Genomic DNA, 20,114 nt, shown 5'->3' on the forward strand with positions numbered 1-20,114 from the left:
CCACTTCTATTAAGACCCTATGATGCAGGGCATCAGGTCCAGGGGACTTGTCAGCCTTTAGTCCCATTCGTTTGCCTAGTACTTTTTCTCCAGTGAAAGTGATTGTTAAGTTCCTCCCTCCCTACAGCCTCTTGATTATCAATTATTATTGGGATGCTTTTAGTGCCTTCTACCGTGAAGACAGATACAAAATATTTGTTCAAAGTCTCTGCCATTTCCCGGTTTTCCATTATCAATTCCCCAGTCTCATCTTCTAAGGGACCAATGTTTACTTTAGCTACTCTCATCCTTTTTATATACCTGTAGAAGCTCTTACTGTCCATTTTTATATTTTATGCTAGTTTACTCTCATAATCTATCTTCTCCCTCTTTATTATTTTTTTAGTCATCCTTTGCTGGTTTCTAAAAATTTCCCAATCCTCTGGCCTACCACTAACCTTTGCATCATTGTATGCCTTTTCTTTCAATTTGATACCATCCTTAACTTCCTTAGTTAGCCACGGATGGTTCATCCTTCTTGTAGAGTCTTTCTTTCTCACTGGAATAAAGCTTGGTTATGAAATATCTCCTTAAATGGCCATTAACATTGCTTCTCCAGTTTTTCCAAAGTTATGGCGAGCGAGCGAGAGAAACTCTGTGGCCAGGTAGCAGAATTGATTGAATGATGGCTTCAAAACAGAGTGTATGAATTAAGGGAGGTTTCTTGGACTGGCAGAGAGTGGAAGTGGTGTCCCACAGGGATCCGTGCTGGGACCATTATTGTTCACCATATACTCAGAAATTGGAGATATGGGCCATAATCTTACATGAGCTGCATTGGGGGCGTGACTGCTGGTTTCCGGGTTCTAGTCCCGCCCCCAGCGACGTCTGACGAACTGACGCTATTTTCCCCTAATTGGCCTTGTTAAGCCCGCCCTGCTGTCAAACACTGTCGAAAAGTGAGCCCTTGCACCAACGACTCTGTCCCTCAGAGAAAACAGATGGCAGCTGCATGTGAGATTGCAGAAGTCATCTGTCAATCCTCCCGATCAGATGAGGCTTCACAGAAACATCAAATCTTGTCACCTGCAGATACATATAAACAGAATAAAAATATTTCTCACTACATTCTCTCACCTGTCATACTTACCTGTGCACCACTGCACCCATCACACTAGCTCTGCAGCTGTCATTTGCACATTTACACTGCAGCAGACCCACAGCTCGCCTCGCTGATCCTGGTGGGGTTTCCCGCTGTCGGGCAGCCTGCATCAGCAGGCGGAAAATGGAGAAAAGCCTCTTAACTGCTTGTTACCTACCTATTAACAGGCAGTTAATTGGCTCTAATCCCCTTCCTGCTGCTAGGCGACAGGTCCCTGCGCGAGTCGGGAGTCGGGGACCCTCCTCCCGGGAAGATGGTTCGGAGGCGGGTTGGGAGTGGGTTTGGAATCTGCTCCCAATTTTTCCCATTTTCCCAGCAGTCCCACCTCCAAACCCGCCTCCTCAGGGCTGGTAAAATCCAGCCAGTGGTGTCTAAATTTGCAGTTGATACCAAACTGGAGAGTATAGCTAATAATGTGGAGAACCGCAGCATAATACAGGAAGACTAAGGGGGTTACAGATGGGTGGATAAATGACAAATGAAATTCAATCTCGCAAAGTGTGAGGTGGTTCAGTTTGGTCGGAGAAATTATGAAGTCAATTATTCCTTGGAAATTAAGAAACCGAATGGGGTCGAGGAGCAGAGAGATCTGGGAATACAAATACATAAATCGCTAAAAGTAGCAACACAAGTTGATAAGGCCACAAGAGTGCAAAGTACTGGGGTTCATTTCTGGAGGAATAGAATACAAAAGCAGGGAGGTACTGTTAAATTTATATGGATCCTTGGTTAGACCACATTGGAGTACTGTGTATAGTTCTGGTCTCAAAAAGGATATTGAAGCACTGGAGAAAATGCAAACAAAATTCACATGGACGTTACTGTTACTGGAGTACTGCGTACAGTTGTGGTCTCCTTATTTAAGGGGAGGATATACTTGCATTAGAGGCAGTTCAGAGACGATTCACTAGATTAATTCCAGAGATGAGGGGTTTGACTTATGAGGAAAGGTTGAGCAGGTTGGGCCTATACTCATTGGAATTTAGAAGAATGAGAGGTGATCTTATTGAAACATATAAGATACTGAGGGGCCTCGACAAGGTAGATGCAGAGAGAATGTTTCCCCTCGTGGGGAAATCTAGAACTCGGGGGCATAGTTTCAGAATAAAGGGTCGCCATTTTCGAACTGAGATGAGGAGGAATTTTTTCTCTCAGAGGGTCGTAAATCTGTGGAATTCTCTGCCCCAGAAAGCCGTGGAGGCTGGGTCATTAAATACAGTTAAGGTGGAGATAGACAGATTTTTGCAAGGTAAGGGAGTGAAGGGTTATGGGGAGCGGGTGGGGAAGTGGCTTGAGCCCAAGATCAGCTATGATCTTATTGCATGGCGGAGCAGGCTCGAGGGGCCAAATGGCCTATTCCTGATATTCTTAGGTTCTTAACAGAATTGAGAGGATGTAACTACCAGGAAAGAAAAAGCAGGGTCTTCTCTCTGGAAAAAAGGTTAAGAGCAGACCTGATAGAAATTATGAAGGGGTTCGACAGGGTGGATGTGGAGAAACTGCTTCCGTTTATGGCCGAGTCCAGAACAAGGGGGCATAAATATAAAATAAACATTCGGAGAAATTTCTTTACACAGAATGGTGAAAATGGGAAACTCGTTACCAGTTGGAGTGGTTGAAGCAGAGATGCAATTAAGGAGAGGCTTAATGTATAGATGAGGGAGAAGGGAATAGAGGGATACAGGGGGGTGCTGGGTGGGATGAAGTAATTAGAGTGGGGTGAGGCTTGTGTGGAGTATGAACACCGGCACCGACCAGTTGGGCCAAATGGTTTGTTTCTGTGCTGTAAATTCTATGTAAATTCTCCTATGTGTTTACATACTGGGGTGGTACTTGAACCAATAAATGTCTGACTCGTAGGTCAGAGTGCTATCATAGAGCCAAGCTGACAGAACACTTCAACCCCCATAATTGACTATAACCTCCTAACACTCACCGCCTGAACTCTCAGAAAGACAGACTTGCATTTATATAGCACCTTTCATGACCACTGGACGTCCCAAAGTGTTTTACAGTCAATGAAGTACTTTTTGAAGTCACTGTAGTAATGTGGGAAACGCAGCAGCCAATTTGCGCACAGCAAGCTCCCACAAACAGCAATGTGATAATGACCAGATAATCTGCTTTAGTGATGTTGGTTGGCATGCGTAAAGAATGTAGCCACGTGGGTGCAATACCCAAGGGTACACGCAGTGAACCCACAGCCTAAGTCAGAAAAGGAAGAGACAAAGTTAGAGAGAAAAAGTTTCATTTATTTTCTACATTCGGTAAAAAGAGGAATAATGACCCTTTCGCTTCTCATTGAGCCATCTCCACCCAGGATTGTATTTGTCTGGTGTGAGGCACCGACTACATTTACAGGACAAGGTCATATTCAGTAAAGGTCATCACAATGATCAATCTCTGAAGGTTCACACTTATCCTGTTGCCAAATCAGCAACAACTCACCAGCCTGATTCAATTAATCGACACCTCCCAAGAGAGAAAAAAAAGCTCAGCTTAAGCAAACCTGTTCCCACATCAACTTGCATTTATATAGCAAGGCGTTTCACACAAGCGTTAGCAAACAAAATTTGACACCGAGCCACATAAGGAGATATTAGGACATGTGAATTTGGTCACGGAGGTAGGTTTTAAGGAGCGTCTTTAAAGGAGGAGAGAGCAGTGTTCTCGCTCAGGCCAACATCGAAGCTTTGACCACGCTCGATCAGCTCCGATGGATAGGCCACACTGTCCGCATGCCCGATACGGGACTCCCAAAACAAGCACTCTACTCAGAGCTCTGGCACGGCAAGAGAGCCCCAGGTGGCCAGAGGAAATGCTTCAAGGACACCCTCAAAGCCTCCTTGAAAAAGTGCAACATCCCCACCGACAACTGGGAATCCCTGGCCCAAGGCCACACAAAGTGGAGGAGAAGCATCCGGGAAGGTGCCGAACACACCTCGAGTCTCTTCGTCGGGAGCAAGCGGAAGCCAAGCGCAAGCAGCGCACGTCAACCCAAGCACCCCACCCACCCACCCCTTCAACCACCGTCTGCCCCACCTGTGACAGAGACTGTAGGTCCCGCATTGGACTCATCAGTCACCTGCGAACTCAATTTTAGTGTGGAAGCAATTCATCCTCGGTTCCAAGGGACTGCCCAAGAAGAAAGGAGGAGAGAGCAGTAGAGGTGGAGGGGTTTAGGGAAGGAATTCCAGATCTTAGGGATTAAGCAGTTGAAGGTGTGGCCGCCAATGGAGGTTCGATGTCAATTGGTGATGCGCTAGAGGCCAGAATTGGAGGAGCGCAGAGATCTCAACAGGTTGTAGGCAATGTACCTTGTAAGCTGCATGGCTGCGCAGCACTCCTGGGAAACCGTGCAGTCGGCTTTTCAATACAAAAACCGTGCAGCCACTTGAAGGGACCGTGCAGGGCCAAACAAAATTAGAGGGTACATTGGTTGTAGGGCTGGAGGAGGTTACAGAGCTCGAATAAGTGTCATAAGGTGTCCTGCAAGAGGATGCAGAGGAGATTTACCAGAATGGTACCATGGATGAGGGAATTCAGTATCTAGAGAGATGAGAGATGCCAGGACTGTTCTCCTTAGAGCACAGAAGGTTAAAGGGAGATTTAATAGAGGTGTTAAAAATTGTGAGGGTTTTTGATAGGGTAGATAGGGAGAAACTGTTTCCACTGGCAGGAGGGTTGATAACCAGAGGACATAGATTTACGATAATTAGCAAAAAAAAAGCCAGGGGGGAGATGAGGAGATTTTTTTTTTTTTTTTACTCAGCGAGTTGCAATGATGTGGAATGCGCTGCCTGAAAGCAGATTCAATAGTAACTTTCAAAAGGGAATTGGAGATAGACTTGAAAAGGAGACATTTGCAGGGCTATGGGGAAAGAGCAGGGAGTGGGACTAATTTGTAGCCCTTTCAGAGAATCGGCACAGATATGATGGGCCAAATGGCCTCCTTCTGTGCTGTAAGATTCTAGGAACCTCCAACTAGGACTGCAGAAAAATAACTGCACCATTTACAATTGGGAATTTGCTGACCAGCAGTGGCTAATAATAGAAATTTACAGCTCAGTGTAAATGGAGTGTCGGAGAGCTGGAAAAGAGCTCTACACAAGTGTGTTGGACGCAACCCACGTCTTGAGCACACGTCGATGGTGCGAGGCTGTGACTGAAGGAGAGGAGAGACGAGGAAATAAAGAAAACTCAAAGCTTTCAACGTCTGTCAGTCCCGGCCATGCCGTCTTAAAATGCAAATGTTTTCTTGTCTTGATTTGAGCCAAAAGTAACAGTGCAGGAAAGTTTTACAAAGTATTTACTGCGCTAACGGCAGATAAATATTAGGCTTTGAAAAAAAACTGGAAAAAATAAGATACTTTTGAATGAATAGAACTTTTTATTGCCCTGCTTGTGATGTAATACAACATAAGTGACAAGTGGAAATTCCTTTCTCCTTAGCTATGGCAGTTTTAGTTGATTCCACAGAAGCCGACAGACTTAAAACATTAAAAAAACACCAAGGTCTTATAATACACATAGAGGCAGCTTAGCGGGTAAATGCACAACATATCTTGGTAGTGAGTCATACAGGCCAAAAAAGTCCCATGTTTAAACCCAGGTCTGTGCTTGAACTATCTGATCTCGGTAAGAAAGACTTGCATTTATATAGTGTCTTTCATGACCTCAGGACATTCCAAAGCACTTTACAGCCAAATTAAGTACTTTTGAAATGTAGCCACTGTTGTAATGTAGGAAAACATGGCAGCTAATTATCGCATAGCAAGCTCCCACAAACAGAATTACGATAATGACCAGATAACCTGTTATAGTGATGTTGGTTCAGAGATAAATATTGGCTGCGACACCGGGACGAATTCCCCTGCTCTTCTTCGAAATAGTGTCTTGGGATCTTGTGCGTCCACCCGAGAGAGCAGATGGGGCCTTGGTTTACATCTCATCCAAACGACGCAAACCAGTAGGGGCGGCGTGGCTCTGAATGGCATTGGTTTGATAGCAGGTTGGCTGTGGTGATTGCACGGCCAAAGGGGAAACTGGGGAAAAGAGTTGGGGGTGGGGGGCGGGGGGGAAGAGGCGGTGCTTGCACCTTCAGAAAATCAACTGCCCATTTCCTATTTGGATTTTTCAATGAAAGTCTCGCATTAAGTGCTTATCCATTCCATAAGTCAACAACAGAAAAAGGTCTTCCTTCAATTTGTTGCTCTCCTCTTGACGTTGATTCATGGTTGCAAGTGGTGAACATGTGGAACAATTTGCGAGGGAGGCAGATGGCTTCTGAAAATTCAAAAGGGAGATAGATAATTGATAGTTTTAGGGGTAGAATATAGCATGAGAATTTTTGCTGCAATAGACTTATGTTTCTCTGTTTGGGTTTAGTCCCCTGGGGCACAGGCTATCTTCCAACACCTTGTCCTCCATTCCTGAGCTTAGACACTGAGCATCAGCAGTCCAGTCCATTATAGAGATATCACGTTCAAAACCTATCCTGAACTCAGCTGACAGCCACAGACGTGTACTTTCCATCAAGGGCCACTGGACAGCAGTCAGGAATGTGAACCCAGACAGATTTTGTTTCCACCCCATAGCCCAGGGACACCAAAGCTAACTGTAACGCCCCACCACAGCGCCAGCTGAGAACAGGTAACTCAGCACAGAGCAGAGTTTGACCTTCCTCCAGAGACTTGAGCACATGATCCAGGCTGACACTCCAATGCAGTACTGAAGGAGCACTGCACTATTGGAGATGCCGTCTTTCAGATGAGACGTTAAACCGAGACTCTGTATTCACTTTTTTTTGTGCTACAGCAAAAACAGAAGAGAGATGATCAAGAATAGATTTTTTTTTGATAACATACATGTCTCTTTATTTCTCCTGTGCAGTTTTAAACATCTAGTCAGGAATACAGCTATAAATGTTATTACAGGTATTCATGACCTAGCGCTGCACATTGTGTACGTGTATGTGTGTCTCTGTCTGTCTGTGCGCGTGTGTGGCATAGACAGATATTTGACAGAAAAACAAATCAGTCAGTGAGTGAAGTATTGAAAGGCAGTGTGTGAGTGCAGAAGCAGCCTTCTCTAGACCGCCACTGGCTGAAGGCAGCCTCGGATATCAAAGGCGACTCTGTGACTGGATGGACGCTGAAATGTGGGCCGCAGTATGCAATCATGTTCACATCCCCAGCACAATGACCTGCCTTGTTTCACCACGTTCCTCCTCCATCCTCCTTCAGATTTGGACCTCCAAAGGGATAACAAGGACTGACCACTTAATATAAAGGGAAACCCCCAAAATATTTTTTAACCAAGTAAAAGTGGACTCTTAACTAGAGAAAACAAATTTGCAGGTTCCTGTAGGCCGGGCACTGCATTAAACAAACACGTACCAGCATTTTCACATATCCACCCTTCAGCCTTAAAAGACTACAGTATTTGGCAAAATGAACATGCAGTCAGACACTAAAATAATATCAGCAATCTGTAACACTGTGACTTACATGAGAGTGCAGATGGAACACAAACAGGTCAAACTGGCATGAGAGAGAGAGAGAGATGTGGGCCTGTCACAAGAAGGCTGGGAGAGGGCAGTGAAGGAGGGTCTGGATTTTGGCCATTCCGTCTTCACTTGCAGCACAGCTAATAAATCCAACTTTAAGATTTATCGAATCTGAGGCTCCGGATTTTTTGATTTCACTTAAAAAGTTAAATTGAGGTAATATAAGGGGTGGGGTTTTGAATCCATTCAGTCTTCAGAGTGTTACCCTGGAATGCGATGGAGCCTGTTGGAGGTCACAGCAGAATGGGAGGAACCAGCTGAGACCCAAAGTGAATGGGGTGGACAGGACATTGGGAGACTAAGGAAATCTGGAAAAATTGGAAGGCACCACAGAGAAGACAGGAAAATGGGAATTTCACTGGGAACACAGGGAACCTGGTCGGTCGGATGGCCATTACAGAAGCAGAAAAGTATTGTGAATTATCTTTCAACCGTGTGCTGAAAAGGAGATGAAGGTAAGTACACAGACCACACAAGGTGCGATCTGCTCACGTGAGGTGCATTGCCAAATCTCATGGGCAAAATTAGTTAGGAATAATTTTACAATATGGGACATGTGTCTTCTGTACCTAAGAGTATGGTAGTGAGAGAAGCAAATAACAGGATTACAGGAGCAGCCTAAAGTGGCAGCTGACAGGAACAGTGAAGCTCAGCCATTCCAGTGTCTGGGAGTTTTAGGGCGTTTCCCCATGGGATTTAGCAATCAAGACAAACACACGTCCCACAGTTGTGTCATAATAGTTGGGATTATTCAGTACACTTGAGAGGCATATGTAACACAGAGGTGTTTCTGTGAAGAAGCTTCTGCTACTGATTTAATCCAGATGCGAAGATACACTCAACAGGAATTTCCGAGCCATTCATTTTGCTACTTACAATTCGCCAACTAATGTGAATAAAAACCCACTGCTGAAGGAGTGAGTAAAGGAGTTAACTTGTTGGGCAATTAAAAGACACATAGATGCCAAGTGCATACCTTTAAACATAGAAGATAGGAGCAGGAGTAGGCCATTCGGCCCCTCGAGCCTGCTCCGCCATTCAATGAGATCATGGCTGATCATCCAAATTCAGTACCCTGTCCCTGCCTTCTCTCCATATCCCTTGATCCCTTTAGCCTTAAGAAATATATCCAACTCCTTCTTGAATATATTTAATGAATTGGCCTCAACTGCCTTCTGTGGTAGAGAATTCCACAGGTTCACTCTCTGGGTGAAGAAATTCCTCCTCATCTCTGTCCTAAATGGCTTACCCCTTATCCTTAGACTGTGACCCCTGGTTCTGGACTCCCCCGCCATCGGGAACATCCTGCATCTAGTCTGTCTAGTCCTGTTAGAATTTCGACTGTTCGACTATTAAAAATGCTGGGAGAGAAGCACCACCTTGCTTAATCCTACAGTGATTCAATTAAGACACATCTATTTAGACTGTGGTTTACAACATACCTACATTTGGCATTAGAATCCCACATTAATCATCAAGTCTGCTATACATTTATAATGCTTTAAGTAACTCATGCACCTTCTATGCAACGTTCTTTATTGCAGTTGTGGGGAAGATTAATAGCTGCCCTGCTTAAAAACTGGTTACTTATTTCAATTAGCATTCTAGTTAATCTTCGGAAGCTTTGAGTTTGGATCATTCAGTTAAACAATTAATGGCTCCCTGAGTAAAACAGTAACAGAAAGTGTAACTGTTTATGTTCTTCGCTGTGATTAAATATCAGAGAGTCCCTAATTCAGACTACGTAACGCCAGTCAAATTGGAAAATGTCCTGTAGGAAAAAGATACTGATGTGAAAAATACCGCAGCACATTTATTGCATTTAAACCTAGCAAATGGCTTCTGAATAATGGACTTGGGGCTATATTTTAACAAAATCCGAGTGACAAGTAGAAGATAGTGCAGTATCGGCAAAAGTGCTGACAAAGTCTGTCTGTATTTAGTGCTGAGCTGGATCTAGAAACGTTGGTGAAAAATTCAGAGAAAAGTTGGTTGTTGCTTGCTGCGACATTCTTAAAAGTCATGAATGTACTCAAGCAGAATTCCACAACTACACACTGAAATTGAAAACCAAGTATGTTACACCAGGTCAGACCTGGGGTTGTCCACTTAATGAAGGTTAAAGAACATAAGAACTAGGAGCAAGAGTAGGCCATTTGGCCCTTTGAGCCTGCTCCGTCATTCAGTAAGATCATGGCTGATTTTTAAAAATTCGTTTATGGGATGTGGGCGTCGCTGGCAAGGCCAGCATTTATTGCCCATTCCTAATTGCCCTCGAGAAGGTGGTGGTGAGCCACCTTCTTGAACCGCTGCAATCTGTGTGGTGAAGGTACTCCCACAGTGCTGTTAGGGAGGGAGTTCCAGGATTTTGACCCAGCGACGATGAAGGATCGGCGATATACTTCTAAGTCAGGATGGTGTGTGACTTGGAGGGGAACTTGGAGGTGGTGATGTCCCCATGCACCTGCTGCCCTTGTCCTTCCAGGTGGAAGAGGTCGCGGGTTTGGGCGATGCTGCCGAAGAAGCCTTGGCGAGTTGCTGCAGTGCATCTTGTAGGTGGTATACACTGCAGCCACAGTACGCCGGTGGTGGAGGGAGTGAATGTTTAAGGTGGTGGATGGGGTGCCAATCAAGCGGGCTGCTTTCTCCTGGATGGTGTCGAGATTCTTGTGTTGTTGGAGCTGCACTCATCCAGGCAAGTGGAGAGTATTCCATCACACTCCTGACTTGTGCTTTGTAGATGGTGGAAAGGCTTTGGTGAGTCAGGAGGTGAGACACTCGCCGCAGAATACCTAGCCTCTTGTTGCCACAGTATTTATGTGGCTGGTCCAGTTAAGTTTGTGGTTAATGGTGACCCCCAGGATGTTGATAGTGGGGGATTCGGCAATGGTAATGCTGTTGAATGTCATCTCCACTTTCCTGAACGAAAGTTTGGAAATAATGCAGTAATGGCATTCTGAAAACTGGATAATCTTATACATTTTGTCATCTTATATATAAATGACTGACACGCATTCAGCACCACAGACACATAAAAAGAATTAAGTTCAAAAGCATATTTGGAAAGGTGACAGACACACGGAGAGGAAATTGAGAGCTGAGCACGGGTACTAATGGGCAGACCACGAAGGCAATGCCTGAAAAAGTTACAGGCAGAAATGGAGGGGTGGGAAGTGACATGTAAAATAAGGTGACCCGGTAAATGGCGGGACGGGATCAGAACACACCCGATTTTCCCACGTATGTTCTGATCCCGTCCTGCCATTTACCGGTTGGTGGATGTGAAGACAGAGGATTATGCAAAGCAAATGGTCATTGAAGGATGGTGGGAGTTGGCTCAGGCAGCTCCCATCTGACATTATTGTTAAAATGCACCCAACACTGTGCCACCACCCACATTATATATGCTACACAATAGATAATCATAAATAGATAAGCTGCTCATGTCAGATCCTCAGCCAACACCAACACTGTCTGGGAACCTGCTTTCAAAAGCTCTAGGACAATAACAACCATTAGATTTACCTGTACAGATTCCAGAGCAGGCCCCGTGCAAGGGCAACAAACTGGATTGAGGGTTTTGTTTTTACCATCACGTCACAGTGAAGATGTGCAGTGAAGAGATCGGTGCAATTCATACTTTATTTTTTCGATGTTTTTGATGTGCTGGGAATTGTGGGTAAATCAGGATTGATTTTTTTGGTCCTGGGAAGGGATCAGCATCATCTTATTTTAGAACTAGTCTTAGCTGTATTTCTAACATTTCTGTTTTTATTTCAGATTTGCAGTTTTTTTCCTTTTATTTTATTCAAATTGAAGATGTTTCTATTCCAGGTCTCTCGACCCACCAATTTTCTGTTTTCAGTGCGATTGAACTATCCCTTTGTGACCTGATTTGCTAATGGACGAGGTCACTGTTTAGACCAATCATTGAGCAAAACAGCAGTCATACAGTGCATGGGTACTGTTAGCGCTGCCAGCATTGCTGCACTCAAAACCATTAGTTGTTACTTTTGACAGTTTCAAGTTGGATATCACAGTAGTCGAATTAAAGATGATCCCAAGCGCCTTACGTTATAGGCGCTATATAAATGCAAGGGGCTAGAAATTCAGTACCTTAGCGCCTCCTGTTAGCACCTGGGCGGGGCGCTAAGGGCTTATCGCCCGGGTACGGCAATTCCAACGCTGCCTGCGAAATTCAGTCGGCATTTAGCGGCGGCGCTAACACTTAGCGCCTGGCCCTCTAGCGCCGCTCAGACCGTGATGTCAATGATTGTGCAACGCCCCCGTTAGCACCCTGGAGGTGAAATTCAGTTGCTTCCCCAGACTTACTGCCTGGCGCTGAGAATGACAGAAATAGCAGGCGTTGATACTGGGATTGCCGCTCCCGGGATGCTATTTAAAGGGATCACTCGCCAGGTCATTGGGAGGTCAAGCAGCAATGATCAGAGTGAGACTGTGCAGCATGATTGAACCTCCCCTTTAAGAACTGGAAGGCGCCAGTCTGTCTGACGACTTTCTAATTGACAGCGCCGGAACTTGTTTAGCGCTCTGAAGGTAGCGCCCCGCTCTCCAACTTTAGCGCCCCAAGAGAAGTGTGTAGCGCTTGATTTAGTGCTCCACTTCCCTCTTGGGGCATCAAAACTCAATTTCGCGGTCACCGGTGCTAATTAGCACTGGGTGCTAAAGTTAGCACCCCAAAATGGTCGATACCAAATTTTTCCCCCAAGTTGTTGTTGTTATTAAAGTAAGTGATTTGCCACTGTATACCATCCTGCAAAAAAATCGCATTATTTTTAGTATTGTCTACAGAGTACAATTCATTCTTCCCTCCTAACAAGTGTGATTTCAAATAAAAGACTTGCATTTATATAGCGCCTTTCACGACCACCAGACATCTCAAAGCGCTTTACAGCCAATGATGTACTTTTTGAAGTGTAGTCACTGTTGTAATGTAGGAATCGTGGCAGCCAATTTGCGCACAGCAAGCTCCCACAAACAGCAATGTGATAATGACCAGAAGTATCAAGGCTATTTAAAATGCCAGTTCCTCACGCTGACAGAAGCATTGTACTCTGACTGTGAACCCACCCGTACTTTCTCCACAGGCCTTTGATATCAGAACTCACTTCATGCTCAAGCTAATCTTGATTGTGTTATGAAATGTCAGGCAATGAAATGCAAGCCCGCCTGACATTTCCACCTTGCCTTGTGCCGCCGTAGAATTTTATAGAACTGTCTGATCAAACACGTTATTCCTCTGGGCCCAGGCCTTTGCTAGGGCTGCATGAAAGCACAGTTAAATATGAAAACTTAAAAATTATTGGTGACACTGGTTCCTCCTTCAAGTGTGTGATTTTCAACATTCATTACCGTGCAAGATGACTTGCTCAATTGATGGTCAGAACAGAGCGATAATTTTAAAAAAATCTTAGTAATTAATATATAAATAACGAACAGAATTCCTAAAACCCTACCAGAACACAATGATCTATGCTCTCCTCGTTATGTAAAAATAAAGGGATGATAAATGGACAACGTTCTTGCTGGGGGCATTGACAAGTTGGTAGGGTAAATACAGGGAAACTATTTCCTCTGGTGGGGGAATCAAGAACAGGAGAACATAATCTTAAAATTCGAGCTCGGCCATTCAGGGGTGAAATCTGAAATCACTTTTTCACACAAAGTGTAGTAGAAATCCGTAACACTCTCCCCAAAAGGCTGTGGTTGTTGGGACAATTGGAGCTTCCAAGACTGGAATTGCTAGATTTTTTTTAGTTAAGGGTATCAAGGGATATGTAGCCGAGGCGGATAAAGGGAGTTGAGGTACAGAGCAGCCATGATCTAATTGTACGGTGAAACAGGCTTGAGGGGTTGAATGGCCTACTCTTGTTACTATGACAGAGGCTGCTCCTCTTCAAATAGCACAGGGAAGGACTTGTATTGTAAAATTGGCTTTTGATACCAAGCTGTGTGGCCAGGTGAGGTTGATTGTATTCAAAGGCACCTAAACAAATTAAGTGGATAGGCTAACGAATGGCACAAGAATTCCAATATGGGTAAATGTAAGAAAATGCATATTTTAATATGAAACACATGTACATAATGTCCATCAGGAAAAGTTTAAAAGGAAAAAGGTTGTAACCATCAACTAGTCACCGTGGGGCTATCAACAAGACCAACCAAGAAATGGGATACATCTCAAGGGTGTTTAGTTGAAACAAGCTATTTTATTTCATTATAACAACCTCAATTATAAGCATGTAACCTTGGAGTTTAGAAGAATGAGAAGTGATCTTATTGAAACATATAAGATTCTGAGGGGGCTTGACAGGGTAGATGCAGTGAAGATGTTGCCCCTCATGGGGGAATCTAGAACTAGGGGGCATAGTTTCAGAATAAGGGGTCGTCCATTTAAAACGGAGGTGGAGGAGGAATTTCTTCTCTCAGGGTCGTGAATCTTTGGAATTCTCTGCTCCAGAGAGCTGTGGAGGCGGAGTCACTGAATATATTTAACTGGAGATAGACAGATTTTTGAACAATAAAGGGAGTGAAGGGTATGGGGAACGGGCAGGGAAATGCAGCTGAGCCCAAGATCAGATCAGCCATGGTCTCATTGAATGGCGGAGCAGACTCGAGGGGCCAAATGGCCTACTCCTGCTCCTATGTCTTATGTTCTTATGTTCAAAGGACATTCATGGTTTTGAGAGAGCTCAGTGAACTATAAAAAGGATGATTCTGAGATGTGAAACCCTGAGAGGCTGGAATAATAGATGTATACAGATTAATTAACTTGGACTGTGATCTCAGAATATGATGCAATTCTATGTAGAATTAATAAGCCTCAAGTACATAAGAAATGTCTTTCCCCACAGATTAATGGATATGTGGAATAAACTCCTGTCTAAACCAGTTAATGCTTTGTTAAATAACTGCTTTGAAATAAGCCACATGAATATCTAAGACTGGGATAAAGGTTCTGAGGATAAGTAGACCGAACAGATCAAGTACTCTATGGAACGTTGTTGCTTCCTGTTTTGATAAATGATCTTTCTGTGTTCTGTGAACTGTATGTGGTCAGGGCTGCAAACTGAGGATTGCAGTGTCAGACTGGAATTATTCTGGCTCAGCTTTTGTGGAGCGAGGAGCAAATTCACATAGCTTTATGTTCTTCAAAGTTTTAGCTGTGACTATTGATTTGATGCTTTATTTTGTTAATCCTCGTGCTCCATACTTGATCCCCACCCCCCCGCCTTGTCATCATCAATATTTTGCCCATGTAACATCAGCCAGAAACAAGTCCGTTCATGACACCCAGTTTTACCTACCTCCTCTTTCGGTGCCAAGGCTTTTGTTCGACTCTCCAATTGTCTGATAACCAAGTCTTGGATGAATCAAAGTTTCCTGTACATCAATACCGACAAAACTGAAGACTCCTTTTTGAGCTCCGATGTAGCTCTTCTCTTAACTCCATCAGGCTGTCTATCGGTGTGGAATTGTGGTGTGTTGCTTGATCTCAAGATGAGTTTCTTCCTCACATCTGTTTAATCATGAAGACCGCCTCTTACTATCCTTTTAAGCATCCCGTGCCTATATTCCACTGCTGCTAAGGCTCTGGTCCATGCCGCTATCATTTCTGGATTGGACTCAACCTCATTCCTGCTCTCCTATCTCCACCCTCCATAAACTGCAATTCATTCAGAAAGTCCCCCCGCCCAGGTTCTTAGCTATTCAAAGCCTTGCACTTCTATCGACCCAGTTCTCACTACCGTCTATTGATTCCCTATATTCCTTTGGATACATTTCAAAATCATTATCCTTGCCTTCAAATGCCTCCATGGCCTGGCCTGGCCTGACCTGACCTACCTCAGTGACCTCCTTTAGCCCTATGATGATTGCTTACCAAACATCCGCACTTCCATCAGCGACCAGCAGATGGCAGATGGTAAAACAGAGTGTGAACCCCGCTCTGGGTAATTCTAGCTCTCCCACCTCCACTGTGGCTGAAATAAACTAACAGGGTGGACCAGGGATCGGACCAGGAACCTTCCTGGTCTTTATGGCTCACTGCTGCACCATGAGCCAGTCTGTTTGCTCTTTTCACAGATTGAGGAGAAATCTGGATCAGAGATTGTGATCATATGCTTGTTAAAAACTCTTCTTCTTAGGCAGTCCCTCGGAACCGAGGATGACTTGCTTCCACATTAAAAATGAGTTCCCAGGTGTTAAAACTAACCTACCCTTGACAAGCAACCTGAGGAGCACAATAGCTGAATGAGTCACTAAATTTAACCACTGATTTTGCCCACCCTGCCCAAATATCCTGTTACTCGAGTAATACTGCCGTAATATTTTATTTCTTAGTGTTTCAAATGTGTGTGGGAATCTGGCAGTCTCTCGCTGATGTAGAGTTAATGCAGCTGGAAATGATTACTGCCACTAAACTAAACACACCAATGACCTTAAATCTGCCCTCACGCCCATTGCTGATGGGAAACCTGAAACTGGGTCCCTTCTTGTAATGATCTCCCATCTTTTATGGGGTGACCCCCGGGGAAGATTCAGAAACGGAGGAGTTGACCTCCCTGGGTTTCTTTGTGACTTAGTTCCGTTAATGATATTTAATCGGTGCAGAGAGTAAGTGACAACTCAGATGTGGCCTTTTTTAACTTTTGCTATGGGCCACCGTATTTGTTTCCATATCACTGAACTTGGATTAAAAAAAAAAAAAAATTTCTAAACAATGAGACTTCATCATCAATTTAGGTATCATTGTATGATTTCTTTTATGAACCCTTTCAAACACCAATATTCAAAATGATTTTTCTCAGAAGCAAAGCTCGCTGTATCTTGGTGATTTGGACTTGGCACTATTTTCAAGAGTTAGGTTAAAGCTTGTAGGGATATAGTAGAATTTACAGCTGTTTTGTCACTTCAGCAGGTATCCTGTTTTGTGTAAACTGTTAACACAATGCCTCCCATTCTAAGCAAAACACCGCTAATTTAAAAATGGGCAATCTGCTCCGACTGTAAAAAAAACTCAATAACCATTAATTTAAAAAAATTGTCAAATTTGAATCAGTAAAGCGATCAATCCCTTGCAGTCCCCAAAAGTTATGGAAAGCTTCCAGTGAACCAGTGGATACCATGGTGGTCATTTTCTATGGTGACCCAGGTGCATACTGGAGCTCTGAGTACAGACAGATAATAATCAGAGACACCCGATCGAGTGATCCTTCACAACTTCACTTTAATCTGTTTCATATCAATTTGAATATGTAATTTAGATACCTTCACTTAACGAGCAGTATGTGATGATATTGCAATTAACAACTGGTATGGCACTATCTGCATCAGGTAGAGAAGAAAGAAGGACGTCATTTATACAGTGTATTGATTTGTATGTGGGTTCAATGACGACACATTCATGAAAGAGAATGTCTTTTAATCTAAAGTGTCTTCAAGCATGTTAACAGTTTTACAGGAGACACCATCTTAGAGATCCATCTAAAACGAAACTAAAACTAAACTGTCTCTCTCACATGCCCTCTGCTGGTAAGGCATAAATAATCAAACAGGCAAATATGCTGGTAAGGCATAATAATCAAACAGGCAAATACCATCACTATTTGCTGATATCATTACATCTCCCTTTCTTGAAACAAAAGTATTTTACTTTTATCTAACAACATGTTTTCTTTGTATTACTCTGCATTTTAACTGTAACACTTAATGAACTTACATTATCATGATCAAGGTTTTTTAACCTTGTTTTGTGTGTTCACATGAAATATGAAAATACACTAGAACTTGAAGAGAGAATAAGATAACATTACTTCCTTCTATAACAAGAGTCCTTAAACTTGCTCAATGAGTCTCTCAGGAGGCTTCACGTGTCTTGAGGATTTTCTGATTGATTGTCCTTGAATCTGAGTTGTTGCCTCAGATGATGATTTCTCAGCTGTGTGATCAGGTTGTTCAACAGTATCAGTCTTTTGACTTGCTGTGGCTGGTCTCATGAGAAGATCCCGACGATTTCTTCGCAGAACAGCACCCTCATCTGTCTGAATGGTGTATGATCTTGGTTGGACTTCACTCAGGACAGTTCCCTTCTGAGTCCATATGTTTTGTCTTTGAACCTTACTTGGTCACCAGTGTGGAGTTCAGGTAGGTTTTGTGCTCCTCTGTCATAGTAGTACTTTTGCTTTTCTTTCTGTTGTTCTTTGAACTTCCTCACTTTCTCCCCCTCTTTTGTTTTCAGGAGGTTCTCCGGGATAGGTAGGTTTGACCTTAGCAGACGTCCCATAAGGAGTTGGGCTGGTGACATACCACACTCGAGCGGCGTTGTGCGGTATACAAGCATGCTCTGGTAGAAGTCAGTTCCACTGTCTTTTGCCTTGTACATCAGTCTTTTCACTGTCTGGACCGATTTTTCCACTAGTCCATTGCACTGTGGAAAGTGAGGACTTGACGTTGTGTGGACAAAGTCCCACTCTTTGGCAAAGTGTCGGAAACTTGCATTGTAAAACTGGGGTCCGTTGTCTGTGAAGACCTCGCTTGCCACGCCATGTCTGGAGAATATGGCTTTCATACATGTTATCACAGCATCTGCAGTGGTGGTGTACAGTCTACAAACCTCTGGATACAGGGAGTAATAGTCTGTGACTACAAGATAGTCCTTCCCTTGACATACGCATAGGTCAGCGCCTACCTTCTGGTAAGGTCTGTCAGGCGCTGGGTGTGGCTTTAGTGGTTCTACCAGATTGCTTGCTCAATATTTCAGGCATATTGTGCAGTTTGACACCTCATTTGTCACATCTTGGTTGATTCGTGGCCAGTACATCACCTCTCGTGCTCTTTTCTTACACTTTTCGATTCCCAGATGTCCTCCATGGATCCTTTTTAGCATCTCTTTTCTCAGACTCTTTGGGATAACTATTTTACTTCCTTTGTAGATGATGTCTTCGACCACTGATAGTTCCGCCCTGCAGTTCCAGTACTCTGCCATGTCAGGTGAGCAGTCTTGCTTCATGTTGGGCCATCCATCCAAGATGCTTTTCCTCAGTCGTCTCAGTGTTTCATCTTTGTTTGTCTCCGTCTTTATGAGCTCCATTTTTGCATCTGCTATGGGCAGTGCACTTGTGATCATGTCCACGTAGGCGTTCACTTTTTCATCCATTTTGGTGTTTGCGGGCTCTCTTGGGTCAACAGCTCTGGACAACGTGTCTGCTGTATACATCAGCTTACCCGGAGTGTACGCAACATTCAGTGTATAGCGTTGCAGCCTGATCATCATTCTTTGTATTCTAAGCAGACACCCATTTAGTGGCTTTTGGAACAATGCAATCAAGGGCTTATGGTCAGTCTCTACACTGATTGCTTGTCCTGACACAAACTGGTGAAATCTTTCACAGGCGTATGTGATGCTTCACAGCTTCACAGAAATCCCACAGTGCAGATAAAGGCCATTTCGGCCCATCGAGCCTGCACCGACACATAATCCCACCCGACCCCCGTAACCCCTACACCAACACATATCCCACCCTCTCCCCGTAACCCCACGTATTTAATCCCCCTAACACTAAGGGTCAATTTATCATAGCCAATCAACCTAACCCGCACATCTTTGGACTGTGGGAGGAAACCGGAGCACCCGGAGGAAACCCACGCAAACACGGGGAGAATGTGCAAACTCCACACAGACAGTCGCCCGAGGCCGGATTTGAACCCGGGTCACTGGTGCTGTGAGGCAACAGTGCTAACCACAATGCCACCGTGCTGCCATGCTGAGCAGCTCCTTTTCTATTTGAGCATATCGCGTCTCCGCGTCTGTCATTGAGCGCGGTGCATATGCAATAGGTTGCCAGTAGTCATATTTTTGCAGAAGAACGGCACCGAGCCCACTCTGTGGTGCATCTGATGATATCTTGATGGGTCTCGCTGGGTCATAAAACCTCAGAACTGGTTCCTCTGCGAGCAGTTTCTTTAGATCACTCCATGACTTCTCATGCTCATGATTCCATTCCCATTCTATGTTCTTTTCAGTTAGTCGTCTCAGTGGCGCCATCTTTTCTGAGAGGTTGGATATGAATTTACCCATGTAGTTGATCATTCCATTAAACCTCTGCACGTCCTTTTTGCATTGTGGCTTTGGCATATTCTCAATGGCGGTCACCTTTCTGGGATCTGGTCTGATGCCCTCACTGCTAAGGATATCTCCCATGAATGTCAGTCCTGTCACCCCGAGCTGGCATTTCCCTCTATTCAGCTTCAGGTTTGTTTTCCTTGTTGCTTCCAGCACTTTTTTCAGTCTCTCGTCATGCTCAGTTCTCGTGGTTCCCCATACTATGATGTCATCCATTGATGTATCAACTCCCTCCAGGTGCTCATAGATCATATGGATAG

At 44.1% G+C, this 20,114-nt stretch overlaps 1 protein-coding gene across 14 annotated transcripts in view; it reads right to left on the minus strand.

Moving 5' to 3' along the window:
- The window catches only part of ralgps2 (Ral GEF with PH domain and SH3 binding motif 2), a 911,087-nt gene that overhangs the window by 80,927 nt on the left and 810,046 nt on the right, over window positions 1–20,114 (minus strand). For 8 of the 14 annotated variants that reach the window (XM_085982219.1, XM_085982212.1, XM_085982214.1 and 5 more), the window contains one exon: window positions 5,513–6,427. The exons of 1 other annotated variant lie outside the window; for it this stretch is intronic. In XM_085982219.1, coding sequence (XP_085838345.1) covers window positions 6,278–6,427 — 150 coding nt within the window. In that variant the 3' untranslated portion in view covers window positions 5,513–6,277. Of the gene's footprint in view, window positions 1–5,511; window positions 6,428–20,114 lie in introns of those variants that run through there. 5 more of the 14 variants (XM_085982220.1, XM_085982222.1, XM_085982224.1 and 2 more) reach the window with 3 other exon arrangements.

This window comes from Somniosus microcephalus, chromosome 3 (genome assembly GCF_052327205.1).
Source record: "Somniosus microcephalus isolate GS21.2 chromosome 3, FLI_Smic_1.0, whole genome shotgun sequence".
Lineage (NCBI taxonomy): Eukaryota > Metazoa > Chordata > Chondrichthyes > Squaliformes > Somniosidae > Somniosus > Somniosus microcephalus.